The 15,584-nt window shown below is 55.2% G+C and overlaps 5 protein-coding genes across 5 annotated transcripts; 3 read left to right on the top strand and 2 right to left on the bottom strand.

Annotated features, from left to right (window-relative positions):
• Positions 1–278: 278 nt before the first annotated feature.
• CLAFUR5_12919 (Bikaverin cluster transcription factor bik5) lies at positions 279–3,049 on the top strand (the record flags this gene model as incomplete). Its single annotated transcript, XM_047912067.1, has 3 exons — positions 279–875; positions 924–2,681; positions 2,738–3,049. The coding sequence occupies 3 exons, from the start codon at positions 279–281 to the stop codon at positions 3,047–3,049; spliced, it is 2,667 nt and encodes an 888-aa protein (XP_047768479.1).
• A 686-nt stretch (positions 3,050–3,735) lies between these two features.
• CLAFUR5_12918 (putative dehydratase NIT22) lies at positions 3,736–4,780 on the bottom strand (the record flags this gene model as incomplete). The annotated part of the gene is made up of 2 exons (XM_047912066.1): positions 3,736–4,608; positions 4,670–4,780. 2 exons carry the CDS (start codon positions 4,778–4,780, stop codon positions 3,736–3,738), a joined length of 984 nt encoding a protein of 327 aa, XP_047768012.1.
• Positions 4,781–5,212: 432 nt separating this feature from the next.
• CLAFUR5_12917 (N(5)-hydroxyornithine:cis-anhydromevalonyl coenzyme A-N(5)-transacylase sidF) lies at positions 5,213–6,626 on the bottom strand (the record flags this gene model as incomplete). Its single annotated transcript, XM_047912065.1, has 2 exons — positions 5,213–5,578; positions 5,631–6,626. The coding sequence occupies 2 exons, from the start codon at positions 6,624–6,626 to the stop codon at positions 5,213–5,215; spliced, it is 1,362 nt and encodes a 453-aa protein (XP_047768211.1).
• A 766-nt stretch (positions 6,627–7,392) lies between these two features.
• CLAFUR5_12916 (ABC multidrug transporter MDR2) lies at positions 7,393–11,485 on the top strand (the record flags this gene model as incomplete). Its single annotated transcript, XM_047912064.1, has 2 exons — positions 7,393–7,416; positions 7,466–11,485. 2 exons carry the CDS (start codon positions 7,393–7,395, stop codon positions 11,483–11,485), a joined length of 4,044 nt encoding a protein of 1,347 aa, XP_047768212.1.
• A 2,433-nt stretch (positions 11,486–13,918) lies between these two features.
• On the top strand, positions 13,919–15,322 carry CLAFUR5_12915 (L-ornithine N(5)-monooxygenase; the record flags this gene model as incomplete). Its single annotated transcript, XM_047912063.1, has 1 exon — positions 13,919–15,322. One exon carries the CDS (start codon positions 13,919–13,921, stop codon positions 15,320–15,322), a length of 1,404 nt encoding a protein of 467 aa, XP_047768213.1.
• Positions 15,323–15,584: the final 262 nt, after the last annotated feature.

Below are 15,584 nucleotides of genomic sequence, written 5' to 3'. Positions count from 1 at the left end.
GCGCCATCGACAGCAGAAGACCGGGGACCGGGGCCTGGTTGCCTGGCTAAGAACGAGAGCGACCGCAACTTGCCCTCCTCTGTCCTGATTGTAGCGTCTTGTCTGAACAGGAATGCACGGGCAGTCATCAGAAGTACATGTATGTATGTATGCGGACTGACGTGCCTTTTTGAGCAAGACCGATCGGCAGCCGGCTCTCACCTCGACAGTGGCAGTGCATCCCCCAGCGCTTCGGCCGTAAGGCACGCAACGCGCAACGTACATGTACCTTGCGCAAGATGGACTCGTGGATGTATTCTGCTACAGTAGGCGCGTCTGGAAGCGGCAGCAATCCCCGAGGCTCCGTTGACGCCCTTGGGAACGCCAACTACTCGGCCATTCAATCGGCAACGTACCGAGATCCATCCTCGCCAGATGAGACCAAAAACGCCAACAGGGCGGCCGCACAGAGTGCCCCTAGGATCCGCCGAAGGAATCGTCAGATCACCTCTTGTCTGGAGTGTCGACGTCGCAAGCTGAAGTGTGACAAACAAGCACCATGCACGAATTGCACCCGCTTCAGGCGGGACTGCCTGTACCTGGCGCCTGCTCTAGATCCGTCAGCACAGCAGAAGCTGGCGGATATCAAGGAGAAGATGGGCGCGCTCGAGAAGAACCTCGAGCGAGAAGTCGCGGCCAAGACCCAGAAAGCCCATCTGGGTGGTGGCAATGTGGTCAAGCTCACAGCAGAGGAGTTCAGACAGCTTCGGGAAGCAGAAGATGATGAAAATGCTGCCAACGAAGATGAGGACGCGCTAGAGCCTACGCCCTTGGCGTCACTCGACAATGTATACGAAGACAATGTCGACGATGAGTTAATGGATCTTGGTGTTCAGGTGAGTGCACTATGTTTCACAGCGAGAACCAACCTTAACGTGCTCTAGATGGGAAAGATGCGCATCTCCGAACGCATAGGCGGTTGGATACGTCCGAAGCTTGTCGAGGAGCTCAACGATACCCTTGAAGACGTCAAAGCTGGCAAGTCTCGCTACTCCACGACCCCAACGATAAACGATCACATCGATCTACGCCCAGGTGCACCAAAACTGCAAGCCTCCCCAAAGAGCTACATTGGTCCGGGGCCCGACTATATCGCTCCTGCTTCGAGCTTCTTCTTTCCCGGAGCCAGCATGAGCGCCAGCTTAATCGACTATCTGCCCTCTAAGAATGCAGCTGACCAGCTCACCGACCAGTACTGGACAGCAGTGCATTACATGTGTCGCATCGTGCACCGTCCTACCTTCGAAGCGCAGTACACTCTCTTCTGGGGACAGATCGCTACGGGTAGTGAGCCTGTGGCATCTGTGCAGGCAATCATCTTCAGCGCCATGTTCTCAGCAGCTGTCAGTATGACCACCGAGCAGATCATGCAGCGCTTTGGCACGACCAAGAACGCACTGGTCGATAATCTACGGTCTGGAGCCGAGACAGCACTTGCAAAGGCCAACTTCTTGAGGACTACTCGAGTCGACACGATGCAGGCGTTTGTAATGTACCTCATTCCTTTGGTGCGCTCTGAGGTCTCCCGAGGCCACTCAGCATTGGTAGGAACGGCCATTCGTCTTGCTGAGTGTATGGGATTGCATCGCGATGGGTCGTACTACAACATGACACCCATCGAAACACACGTTCGACGAATGGTCTGGCATCAATTGTGCTTTCTCGACATGAGGACATGCGAAGCCACTGGTCCCCGTCCTCAGATCCGGAAGGAGGACTACGACACCAAGATGCCAATGAATGTGGACGATCTGGATCTGCTTGGACCTGACCCGCCTGGGGAGGACAAGTCGTACTGGACTGATATGACGTTCATGCGCATCCGCGCGGAATGTCAAGAGATGCGGCGACAGGTCTGGTACGACATTGTTGCCTTGGACAAGAAGAAGAAATCGCTCACATCCATACTGGTGAAAGTACAGAAATTTCGGACAAGCATGGAGGACAGGTATTTACCGATGATTGACGATGCAGTACCTTTCCAAAGATTCGGACGTCTCCTCTTCGAAATGCATACGAGAGCGCTCCATTTACAAGTCTTGCATCGATATTTGTTCAGCACAACACAACGAATGCCGGATCGCTTACGACAAGTTCTCATTGAAGCCGGTCTTTACCAGATGGAGTCTTCGATAGCGTACGAAACCGATCGCGAGATGCAAGCATGGACGTGGTATCGTGGTGCTTTCAACCAATACCATGCAGCACTCCTACTCATGGTTGAGGTATACGCGTATCCAATGCGGAAGGAGGCCGCTCGAGTGTGGAAGTGTCTTGACTACATCTTCGAGATACCTGCCCACCTTGCACCAAAGCAAAAAGCAGAGCTGGTGCTTACCGATCTGAGAGATCGAATGGAGGTGTACCATCAAATGCGCAAAGTGAAAGTGTCCAAGCAGATGGAGCAAAGAGTTGGCGGCAACAAGATCGGTCTATACCAACGTGCAGACGTGATGCTCGATGAGATGGGTCAGATGCATCGGAACTCAGCCGCACAGGCAGCAGGTGCTGGAACGCTCCCACCTGCGCACTTCAGTCCACCTCCGCCGAGAGCGGACTCTGATACTAGCAGCTCGCGGCAGAATAGTACGTCAGGCAAGGGACAAGACGTGCAGATGGGAACTATGGAAGACATCGACTGGGTAAGAAACAGCACAACCTCCTGCCTCGACGACGTCTTTACTGACCACTTCGCCAGGCTGAATGGGAGAAAGTCTTCAACCCCGAACACTACACCGGCGACCTTAACCTTCCAGACTTCAACATGACCGACTTCACCGGCGACTACAGCGCGAACTCAGCCGGCATGGATCCGGCCGCATTCAACGTCACAGCTGCGGCGAACATTCACAACATTGGCATCACCCAAACGGAACCACTGAATATGCCCACTGAAGCAGAGCTGGCTGATGTTCACTTCCCGCCGACCATGATCCCGAATCTGACCGCGGCTGCTCAAATGCCTGGGAATATATATCAGCAGCACTTCCCTAGGTACCCACGAGACTAGCTGGGCCGGGGTTGGAGCATATATGCACGGCGCTTCGTGGAAGACGTGCCAACAAGTACATAACGCAGCACCATTCCTGGCTGCGCTGTGGACAGATTCTCCTGGAAAATCACTTGCGAAACAATATCATCCAACAAGGTACACGCCGCTTATGAAGCGTTAGAACCCTCGTCTGACGTTGAAGACTGTCACTACTTCGGCCTGACGAGATTGGCCAGTCGACGGCGTACTGGGAAATATGGAGTACGGCAAGAGGCAGTACTGGACACTTTCATCATGAAAGACCATGGTGCGAAGCGTACTGGGTGTGTACGCTTCATGGAGACAATTCGCTTGGAGTTCCGAGACACCAGCGTGAATCCGACCAGAAGCAGGATGAGACATAGCAGCTTCTGCTCCCGCTCTCAGTTCATCTTGCACAACATTGATCGCGTCACCGGCCAGTCGTTAATGCAAAGCTTCTACGCCTTCTGCCCATGGAAGAGACGGCGTACAAGTTCGAGACGATACTTGGAACTTCTTGCCGGTCCCATCGTTACGAGGAGGATGAAGGGTGTATATGCCAGTGACGCCGAAGTGTGGCATCAGCGTTGGACGCTCCCGGCTCTGAGCCACCGATCGCTGGATCTATACAACAGGTCCCGGTGCTAGAACGAGCTTCAAAGAAACTCAAAAGATCTCGCACACTACAACCTCGAGACCAATTCCTGCACCTTTCGCACCTGCCCAACCTCCCCTCTCCCACCTTCCAACCCCGCAACCCCTTCCGCAAGCACCACCTTCCCCTCCACCCTCGCCTCAAACCTCACCTCAAACTCCCCACTCCCCTTCTCAACCCTCCACATCTCCACCTCAAGCCCATCCCCGGGCCTCACCGGCTTTGCAAACCTCGCCCGAAACCTCCTCAACACCCCGCCAAACCTCTTCACGACAATCCCTGCAACGACATTCCAGCTGTATAACCCATGCATAATCGGCGTCGGCTGCACGATCGCTGCTTGCACCCCGGTGGCGTGGAGGGGGTTGTAATCGCCGTTGAGGCGGTAGACGAGGTGGGCGTTTGATGGGATGGGGTGGTGGTGTGTTACGTCGGGGTGACGGGCTGGCTTGAAAGTGTCTGTTCCTGAGGGGCAAGGAGGATTAGGACCACCCCATCCGCCCTGGCCCATGAAGATGGCAGTTTCAGACATGCGCGTGAAAATCTCCTCGACTTTCCGCCCGCCGAACGTCGTGGCGACTTTGGGGATTTCCAGCAAGACGTGGTCCGTTTGGATGATGGTTGGTTTGCCGCGTCCTTTGTCCCAGACGCCGGTAACTGTCGATCGGATCCGGAAGTCTCGGCCCTTAGAGGTGGTGGGAATCGTCCGCAGGATTTGAAGCGTGCGTTGTCCGTCTACGACGCGGGTTATGTCGAGTTTGGGGAAGTCTGGGATGAAGTTGGGCGGGGGAGTGAGGTGTTGGGTGAAGTGGGAGGCGAAGGATGTGGTGGTTGTGTGATTGTGTTTGAAGGTTAGGGCGATGGGGTAGGTTGGGAATGGGGTGAATTTGGGGTGGTTTTCCTGTGGGGTGTGGGGATTAGTGATGGGATGGATTTGTGATGGTGAGAGGGGATTTACGTACGTAGAGGTATTGTAGTTGGGATGGGTCGATGTCGATGCTGGTTGCGAAGAGGAGCACGTCTCTTTCGTTCCAGGAGGCTGGTTTGAGGGGGTATGAGTATAGGGTCGACATGATGGGGGCTTGATGTTTGTGATCACGTGGTGGAGTGAATTTGTCGAGGTGGGTGTAGTGTAGACGGATGGGCTGATGTCCGGGTTTTATATCGTCCCCGATATCGGCTCATGTTCGGCATTTATACCATGGCACGATGGTAACATACTGCAATGCGAGTATCCTCGGATGGAGATTGGCGTGTTGAGAAACATGTGAAAGTCAACTCACAACCATATTCTTTGTCAGAGCATGAGCCAGACGAGTACGGCTATCAAAATTCCACCCACCCATTCAGCGCACAGTACCAGTACAGCACGCAAGATGCTGGCATCCCCTGCCTTTACAACAGGCATAGTCTTTCCCGCTGCTTCATTCTCAGACCCGAAAGCTCCTGCACGTCTCAACGACGACATCAGGCCCAGGTATCTCTGTCTCTCCATTTTGTCCTTCTCATAACTTGGCAAAGAGCTTGATGCCCGTCCCACCGACATTCGTCTCGCCGTCGAAGTGCAGCGGGCAGATCTGAAAGAATCGTTCTCTGCTGACTTTCTCCGCGGCACTTCTTTTGTGACCAAGGTCCACATGCTTCGTCACGTTGAATCCAGTCATCAGGTCGTAGGACAGGACCGTTGCGTTCGTGAGCTTTGGCTCTCCGATGACTTCTTGCGTGCGTGGTTCGTCGAGGAACAGGTAATGGATTGTGCTGGACCACCAGGCGGAGACTCTGGGCTTGCCTCGGAAGCGAGTATCGCCGACCAAGGCATGTCGACCACGATCGTAGTCACCGGCGTTGCAGTAGACGCCGAAGTGGTCCTCCTGTAGGCAGGGATTAGTGTCCGCATGGTCACGAGTGCAGTGCTCTACTTGCTTTGCCCCAGTAGACCTCATAATATGCAAAGAAGACATCGTCAAACTTGGCGAGGAGCGTCATGGTGTGAGGATCGTCGTGCAGATTCTTGAGATATGTTCTGTGCTGATCCAATGTACCCGTCTCGTTCCAGCCTGCTGCTACAAATGGATCGTTCTGCCATTGGTTGAATAGGCCTAGATGCTCATCATTGTGGTAGTCCAGCGCATACATGCTGAAGTGCTCGTCTAGATGAGGGATGTATCTGCTGTAGATCAGAGAGCCCGGTGCCGGCTTCAATGGTCTGCGAGGATGGAATGCATGAACGCGTTCTGTCGGGAACCTGGTGGTCGCAGTGAAGTCTTGGGGGAATGCCGGGTATTCTGCCAGATCTCTGCCCGACACGAGGCCTTTCTGAGCATCTGGAGACCATACTGGCCGCGGTCCGAAGGGAGACCCTGCTCCTTGCCAGAAGGTGGCTCGCGTCAAGACCAACTCATTTGCATATGCTTCTGAATCTGTGCTTGCCTTGCCTTCAGGCACGGGATGCTGGACTGCCAAGTGGACAAGCTTGAGCTCACCAGCGAGCTTGTGGCTGTCCACACCGACCAGTCCCAATCGAAAGTACTCCAGCTCCGGTCGCAAGGTGAAGAGTGCATACACGATCAACCACGCTTGAGCAATGGTTGGCGCGTGGGGCTCGTTCCACACAAAGTCTGACTTTGGTGCTCGCCGCACGCGACCCCAGAAGAAGTTGTTGGATTCAGGCGGGAGCTGATCTTCTCTCTGGTCTTGTATGGGGTTCGAGAAGGCAACACTGCTGTGCAGCTGCTCCGGTGGAGCTTGGCCATCCTGCTGTGTTGGCGTTTTGGCAGAGCTTCTGGGCTCGTGCTTGATCTGGAGGAGCTTCGTGCCATATCGCGTCGGAGCTTGCCGGCTGTCAACTTGGTGGATGCGATATGTCGTCAAGTATGGATGAGGAAGACGGAGGGTCGTGGGAAGTGTTAGGCAAGTCATCATGATGGCTGTCGAGGAAAGAGTGCGAATCGCCGAACTTGGCTCTACCTTACGCCAGCCTGCAGGAGTGCTACGGCTAAGCTTCTACGCCGTCCTCTGCCAATGCTGGACTCTCTCACGGCCAAGGGAGCATACTGCACCATCTTCTGCCGACTTCGCACGCGTCCGACGTCACGAGAACAGCTGATGCTGCTGGTGAGCTCACACTGGCATCGACGATGTTGCCGACGGGGAAGCGACGGGGAAGCGACGTTGGTGCTGCAAGCTCAGAGTCACCGGCTGCAGCCTGCAGGCAGTCGGGTACAGCGTACAGTATGGCAATCCATGGAACGTCTCAGCGGCTGGGCAAGGGACAGCAGATTTTGATCAATCTTAGCGCCATCAGATAACCGGCAGCCGCCGATCCACAGCCCGGTTGCGGCGAGATGCCAGGCGAAGGCATGCATGCACGTGGCATGGCGAGAGACCAGAGTGGGGCAGCTCGCGGCCGGGGTCGCGAGCTTGTTTAGCCTGCATTGATGTTGGTCGACTCCATCGGTCTGCACCCACAACAGTTTCCATCCCGTACCACATTCGGAGCATTCACTGTCCACGCGCGTGTCAAGATGAGTCGATGCCGCAGGATGCGCTTGGCGGCCTTGCCGATGCCGCAGACGGCACCACCGACGGCAGCACGTGATGCTGTGCGAGTCTCGATGCACGCGAACATGGCATCGACATCATCGTGGGAGATCCTGTGCGGAGCTGAAGCAGACGCGCTGAAAAGATGGGCTTTCAGTTCAGGAAGAAGGTAGGCGAGACGCCGCTTGCCAGTACTGCAGATGCCTGATTGAGTACAGGAGGCCAAGCCAGAGGACAATGCTGTTGAAAAGGAGCCATGGCAAGAGCGGGCCACCGTCTACTATCGACTTCTCCTCAGCCCTGGAGGCAACGTCTGGGATCTCCTCCTGTTCCTGGGCGGATTGATAGGATCCATCGCAGCTGGTGTGCCATTCCCACTTCTTGGAATCCTCTTCGGACAGCTCATCGACAACCTGACCTCGGCCAACTGTGCTGAAAACTCCGGCCAAGACACCTCATCGCTGTCGGACTCGGTACGCACCAAGGTGCTTTACATCATCTATGTGACCATTGCCAACTGGTGCTTCATCTACCTCCACACCACATGCTGGTCCTTGTTTGGGGAACGACTCGTGCGCCGTCTGCGCGAGACGTATCTGCGAAGTCTTCTGCGCCAGGAACTTGCCTTTTTCGACCAGCTGCCTGCCGGTGATGTCTCTTCGAGGTTATCTACCGACCTTGATGAGATCCAGAAGGGTACATCTGAGAAGGTCGGCATTGTCATCAGCAGTATCTCCTACTTCGTGGCATCGTACATCGTAGCCTTCATCAAGCATGCTGTACTCGCTGGGATACTGGTGTCACTGGTCCCAGCATACTTCCTCATGGCCTACGTTGGTGGCTACTTCACCGAGAAGTATGCCGGCACGTACTCAGACGAGATCGCAAGCGCCACATCCATTGCCTCGGAAAGCTTGAACAAACTCACCATCGTTCACGCCTTTGGTGCAGCCGCGCGACTGGAGCGCAGATTCGCGGACCTCATGGCCAAGGCCAGCGCCGAGGGCGTCAAGAAGGCTATCGTGGCAGGTGTACAGCTGGGCCTGCTCTACTTCATTGCTTACTCCACCAATGCGCTAGCATACTGGCAGGGCAGCAAGAGTATCGCAGACTCTGTCGGCACTGACGCTGCAAGCTCTCAGGTCGGAGCTGTGTACACTGTCATCTTTCTCTTGATTGATGCATCCTTCATCCTGAGCCGTATTGCACCGTTCATGCAGATCTTTGGTACTGCTGCTGGTGCTTACACGAAGCTCAACCAATCTATCAAGCGACAGTCGAAGATTGACCCCACGGACCGCACATCCGGACAACGACTTGCTCATGTCGCTGGTGCCATCAACTTCGAGAATGTGAGCTTCGCTTACCCGAGTCGCCCGGACACCGTGGTGGTCAAGGAACTGTCAATGAGTATCCCAGCATACAAGCACACAGCAATCGTTGGTCAGTCTGGTAGCGGCAAGTCGACGGTAGCCGCTCTTCTGGCCCGCTTGTACGATCCAGCTGAAGGCACCGTACGATTGGACGGCGTTGATATCAAGGAGCTGAACGTAGGCCACCTCCGTGGTTGCATCGGCGCTGTTCAGCAGGACCCTGCGTTGTTAGATCGTTCTATTCTGGAAAACATTGCTCATGGTCTCATCAACTCGGACGCCGAGCAAGATGAAGTGGATGTGGTCCTCAGCGGCGAGCTAGCAGAGTTTGCCGAGAAAGTTCGTGATGGTCAGCCCTTCGATGCCACGCTGGCAACGCAGTCCACCGCAATGAGGAGTGTGGTGGAGCGTGTGACGAAGGCAGCAGCCATTGCTGATGCCACCGGCTTCATCGAGCGCCTTGACCATGGTATCGCAACCTCTGTTGGTGCAGCAGGCAACAAGTTCAGTGGTGGCCAGAAGCAAAGACTCGCACTTGCTCGCGCAGTCATGCGTGATCCCAAGATCCTTCTGCTTGATGAAGCCACTTCCGCACTGGACTCTCGCAGTGAAAGGCTCATCCACGGTGCTCTGCGCGAAGCCTCCAAGGGAAGGACAACGATCAACATCGCACATCGCCTGTCGACTGTAAGACATGCCGACAGCATCATTGTCATGCGAAGTGGCAAGATCGTCGAACAGGGAACACATGAAGACCTTATCGCCGCAGATGGCACATATGCCAGTATGGTACGCTTGCAGAATGTGAGACATCACGACCCTACAGAAGTCCTCGCTGCTGGAAATGTCTCTGAGGATGACATCTCCTCCGCCGATGGACGTACTAGCGATGAAACCATCGACAAGGAGAAGAGCGTACTCGACGAGAAGTCCGTGCCTCTCGACAGCGAGAAGGCTGTTGAGAAGGCGGACGCTGACGCCGACAAGAACAAGCCAATCAGAGAAGAAGGCAGCAAACGAGGCGTGTGGTCGACCATCTGCGGCATAGGAACCCTTACGCGGTCACAAGCTCTGTGGATGCTCGTTGCATTTACCTCCTCCGCAATCGTGGGAGGATCATACTCTGGTGAGGCAGTCATCTTCGGACACACCATCAGCAGCTTCAGCGCTTGCAAATCTGCCGCTTCAATCCTGTCAGCTGGTCACTTCTGGGGTCTTTTGTTCTTCATCTTGGCCATCATCGAATTCTTCGCCAACTTCTTCATGGGCACGACATTCGGCCTGGTTGGCGAGAATACTCTAGAGAAAATCCGGGTCTTGTGTTTGCGAACTCTGCTGGGACAGGATATCGACTGGCACGAGTCTGGTGGCCGAGACGCTGCTGATCTGCTCTCGTACCTAACGACCGATGCCAACGCTCTTGCTGGTCTCACTGGACCCGTGCTCGGAACGCTATTCTCCGTCATCATCAACACCTTCGCCGGCATCATCCTGTCGATGATTGTTGCTTGGCGTATCGCCATCGTCCTGTTGGCTTGTGTTCCGGTTCTTCTCGGCTCAGGAATCATGCGTCTGCGATGCTTCGCCAAGTTCGGCGAGAAGCATGCGAAGGCCTTCTCCGGCGCGACCGGCTACGCCACTGAAGCTGTCAACTCCATCCGTGTCATCTCGATCTTCTCACTCGAAGACGAAGCCGTCAATGTATACCATCGCGCGTTGAAGAAGCCATACGATGAGACGCTCAAGATGCTGCTGTGGAGCAATGCCTGGCTTGCCACCGCGTACAGTATCAGTAACCTCGTATATGCGCTGGCCTACTGGTGGGGCTCGAGGAACATCATCGAAGGATGGTACAGCCAGACGCAATTCTTCATCGTTCTCCCAGCCATGCTATTCAGCGCCCAGACTTGTGGCCAGCTCTTCGCTTTGGCACCAGACTTCTCCAAGTCCAAGGTCTCCGCAGCCAGAATCTTAGACCTGCTTGATGTCGGCAAGAGAGCTTTGACAGTAACGCAGAAGGCTATCGTCAAGGGACCATACAAGGATGACGACCATGATCCCGCCCACACAAAAGACGTCGAAGCCGCTGCAAGCACATCCGAAAAGACACGTTCCGGCGGCGCACGAGTGGCCTTCGAGAACGTAGAATTCTCCTACCCAGCTCGCCCAGACGCCAAAGTCCTCCGCGGTCTCAACATCGACATCAGGCCCGGTCAATTCTGCGCCCTCGTCGGTCCCTCAGGAGCCGGCAAATCCACCATCATCTCCCTCATCGAACGCTTCTACCGCCCCTCATCCGGCAGAGTCACCATTGACGGCCGCAACATCAGCGACTTCACCGGTCCCGAATTCCGCAACGACATCGCTCTCGTACCACAAGAAAGCGTCATGTTCGAGGGCAGCCTGAAATTCAACCTTTCCCTGGGCGCACGCCCGGATGAGGAAGTCACAGATGCCGATATCGAAGCTGCATGCCGGCTCGCGCATATTCATGACACCATCATGGAGCTACCCGATAAGTACGAGACGCGCTGCGGACCAAACGGTAACCAGTTCTCCGGTGGACAACGGCAGCGGATCTCGATTGCTCGTGCTCTGCTGCGGAAGCCGAGACTACTGCTTCTTGATGAGAGCACTTCGGCACTGGACAGTGAGAGCGAGAAGATGGTGCAGGATGCTCTTGAGAATGTGAGGAAGGGGATTACGGTGATTGCGATTGCGCATCGATTGCATACTATCGAGAATGCGGATTGTATCTTTGTGATTGAGGAGGGGGTTTGTACGGCGAAGGGGACGCATAGGGAGTTGTTGAGGGGTAGCAAGACGTATAGGACGAATGCGTTGCATCAAGTCCTTGGGGATTAGATTTGATGGGTTCTGGGTAGATAGAGATGGGGCGGGGAGTAGCTGAGCTGGAAAAAGTTTAAGTCGTTTCCGCGATTCTATTAATGATGGCGTTGTTCGTTGAAGCGGTGTGCCGTTGACTTTAATACAGTGATGAGGCCATCAGATGCAGTTGTCGAGTCTGACACGCTTCGTGCTAAGTGGCAGACACAAAACGTCCAGCAGCCCGGTCTTTGGTATCATCTCATCTGCGATCATGAAGAACATCATACAGTTGCTGTGGGGTTGATTGAGGCGCTTGTTGACGACGAGATCCTGATGGTTGATGGTGGTTCATGCCGGTAGGTCTCCATGTGGACGTTATCGGCGTACTCAGTCGCAACACAGCAGAGGGCTCTTTCGTTCGTCAATCACGGCTCATGTCGGCAGTCGTCCATGTGGTCGCCATCAGCACAATGGGTCAAGCAGCCTCCACTTAGATCGGTGCGGACTCTCAATAAGATGGAGAGCTGTGCCTCTTGATGATGTCGCTGAGTCAAGTCCTCATCGTCACTGCTGGTTGGTAGACTTGGCTCGGCAAGGCACTGCACTGCGATCACGGACCGGTCGCTACCGTCACTTCCTGCCTCCATCAGCTCTCGGATCAGATAAGTAGATGCCGCTGGCTGGAGGAAGACTATCGACGCCATCTGATACTGTTCCTTGTGCCTGGCGAGCCGTTGCCTGCCGTCGGTGTCGGTGGCGGTTCCACCTACGTGGACGAACAGATGGAGAAGGGGCCGATCTATCTCTGCCGTGGTTGCCAGCATGTGTTCCTTCACGCCCGCGGTACTTGAACAGGACGATCCCCCATACTTCGCTTAGTCCTGTGTTTTTGGATTCATATCGGATTCCCATACAGCCGGGTGGTTGCCCTTTACTGGAGCCGCACTTCAATCACATGTCGAATTCATCCCAGGCGCTGCGTGGCACAACGTGAGCATCGCCTCACGACAGCGACCCGACCTTCTAGATCTGGATCAGGTACGACAATCATGTTGGAATCACTTGCGAGACGACGGATCTCATGCTGCACAAGAATACTGGAATCTACTGCTCACGAGCAACGTGGAGCGCGGCAAGTCGTAGCTTGGCGTTGTAGCAGGGACCTCGTGCGACGCCCTCGTCCGCGCGGGAGTCGCTGAATACCTGTCGTCGTTGATGCTTCGGCCACATGCCGATGGACGTCAGTCGGGCGAGGATATACCGAACTTCCAGGGTGTCAGACCGAACTCGGAGCAGAGCTTCGGCACGCACGCAATCGGCGGGCTCGTGCTGAACAGCCTAGGGCTGAGTTGGTTAAATCGGTCGCTTGCAAGACACCAATGACACTCGTGTGTCTTCATCCTTTGCGTAGCGCTCGCTTCTTCAGCGCAAGTGCGTGGCTGTTGCATGGCTGCGAAGCGCGGGCGTACTGAAACCCAAATCAACGCCGCGTCTGCAGACTGCTGTTGTGTCGGCGCGCTCCACCGACATCACCTAGGCTCGTGTCGTGCGAAAGTGGTAGCGCATGCACGGTGATGTGGTGGGTGGGTAGATCCGCTCTTAAATGATTAGATTGATAAAAATTTGCCAGACTTGGACGCTTGGTCGTTCCTTGCCTCCGGCGCGGCGCATGAGGTGGACGTTGGGAAGCTTTGGTGGCTGCAGACTATCCCTTTGAAAACTCACCGCCAAATAGCTCCCGCTAGTTTCCATCTGAAGACAAGGGAGACATTGGCTGCAACCTTTGACGATGCCCATTTAACAGACAATTGACAACAATTTTCGGCCAACCACAGCCTCGCACTAAGATCGCGCCCGTCTCATAAACACCTACAGGACTGCAAAGGGATGGCGGAGCCTCGTATAGGTGGAAGCAGTAGGTCGTACGGATACTCGGAGAGTTGGTACACCTGTATTCTCTTGTGCTCGATCCTCTGAACGAACAGTGGGGTCAAAGGCACGTCGATCGTTGTGCTGCGCATGAGGGTTTGACGTGGGATGATGTGGAGGCGCTCGGCATGCCAGATCTATTTGTGGTGCGCTGCGTTCCTTCGGTGGTACGCTTAGCGTCTATGCCCTGCGTATGCAACCTCGTCGAGTGATAACGAGCACATCGCTGAGAGAACCCGCTGGAGAGCTCAAGCTTGTTTCCTTTCGAGGGTGAACCCGTAGCGGCGAAACATCGCTCTTGATCAACGAAAGTAGGGGCTGATCGAGTATGGCGAGATCAATCAGGATGTGTCCACAATGCTTCCATGAGTCCGTGGACTGCGGTCACGTCGATGCCGATGCGCGGAGCGTAGTTCTGTGATAGAGCTTTCACTCGGTTGTTCAGTCTGCAAGTCGTAAAGCTGATTCAAACAACCTCCTGCTGTCGTTGCGAGCCCCACTTTGAGTGTCAGCTTCTTGTCCTTGTGTATACGCTCAGCCATGTCTTTAGACATTGAACAGCCGAGGTCCCTTGAAAGACAACGGTCCTGGGAGCGAAAGCGTCCTGAGGCACCACAACAGCAGACGTACGACCTGGTCTGCATTGGATTCGGGACAACCGCATTGCCTCTAGCAGCTTCTCTTGCTGACAAGGACTCCAATTCGAGGATCTTGTTTGTCGAACGAAGGAGCCAATGGGACTGGCAACCAGCCCATGTCTTGCCAGACAAACAGGTCGGCTCGTCCTTCTTGCGCGATCTCGTCACGACCCAGAACCCGCGATCCAGCTACACCTTTGTGAACTTTCTACATGCCACGAATCAGCTCATACGGTTTGCGAACAACTCGAAGCTTTCCCCGAGCCGCCGGCTGATGGCACAGTACTTCCGATGGGCAGCAGGCAAAGTTGAGCAGCTGGGCTGGGTCAGGTATGGCCAGGAGGCGGCACGGGTGCAGCCAGTGAGGGCGGATGGTACAGCGAAAGTCGCAAAATGGGCCGTTGAGCTGCGAAGCTCGAAGACCAAAGCACAAAGCTCGATCTTCGCGAAGCGTGTGGTTTTCGCATGCGGTGCTCAGGCACATGTTCCCGAGGCACTGGCACGAGCTCCTCTGGTGCTGCACTCTAGTCAGACCGATCGCTTGCTGGAGAATGTAGGAAGCTCCAAGAGACCGCTAAACATGGCCATTGTTGGCGCAGATCAGGAAGCCGCGGAGATATTCGAGCATTTGTCCGGTCCCCAGGAGCAAGCGCATGGCAAGCACTCGGCTACCATCTTCTATGCGGACTCAGCACTTCGACCCGACGACGGTTCGCCAAAGATGCAAGATCTGCTCAGCAGGCCCGAGTCAGCATCTGGAAGTGTCCCACCAGAGATCCGGCAGGGCCAGTCCGCAACGCCGACAGTCGACTTGAACACACTGGAAGAGATCTACGCTGCACAGTATACCCAGAAGATACACGAGCGAGACTCGGCAAAGTGGCGCTTCCAGATGAAATCGCACAGTGAAGTGGTAGGCACTCAGCGGGAGGCCGAGAAGGTGCGACTGGTGCTCAGGAATCCCCAGACCAACGAGACGTCCGTTTCGGAGCGTGCATTCGACATGGTCATCGCGGCGACGGGGTATAGTTTCGCCATTGACCGGAGTCTGGTCGACATTCCTGTCGGTCTTCTTGATGGCGGGGTGGTGCAGGTCGACCGCGAGTACCGGGTGAACTTCCGGCGAGGCGTCCTTGCTCCAGGTAATGGTGTCTGGTTGCTCGGGTCGTTGGAAGACCGAAAGGTGAGGAATGATGACTTTAGCTGGGCGGCGGAACGTGCTCAGCGCGTGTCCAAGAGCATAGTGGCAGCGGTGGCGAAGGAGGAGAAGTCGGCGGAGCAGGGCGGGGAACGGGCGATGTTTTAGCTGGGGTGGCATATGGTATGTGGTGTATTGCCGTGTAGGCTGCCGAGCGATAATCACATGCATTCGGATATGTACTAATTGCGTCGTTAGGTGAATAGAGATTGCGCCCGTGCTACTTACTCCGCCTTAGCGATACAGACAGCGACACTTTTGATTAGCTAAAACTCGAACAGCGCAGCGCTGTGACTATGTACAGAGCTGAAATTCTGCACTACGGGCACCTGTTTCTCCGAGCCGATAACGACCTTGGAAAGATAGCGAC

The sequence above is a fragment of the Fulvia fulva genome, chromosome 11, assembly GCF_020509005.1.
Source record: "Fulvia fulva chromosome 11, complete sequence".
Taxonomy (NCBI): domain Eukaryota; kingdom Fungi; phylum Ascomycota; class Dothideomycetes; order Mycosphaerellales; family Mycosphaerellaceae; genus Fulvia; species Fulvia fulva.
The sequence above is the reverse complement of the archived record's forward strand: the minus strand, read 5'-3'. Positions and strand labels throughout refer to the sequence as shown.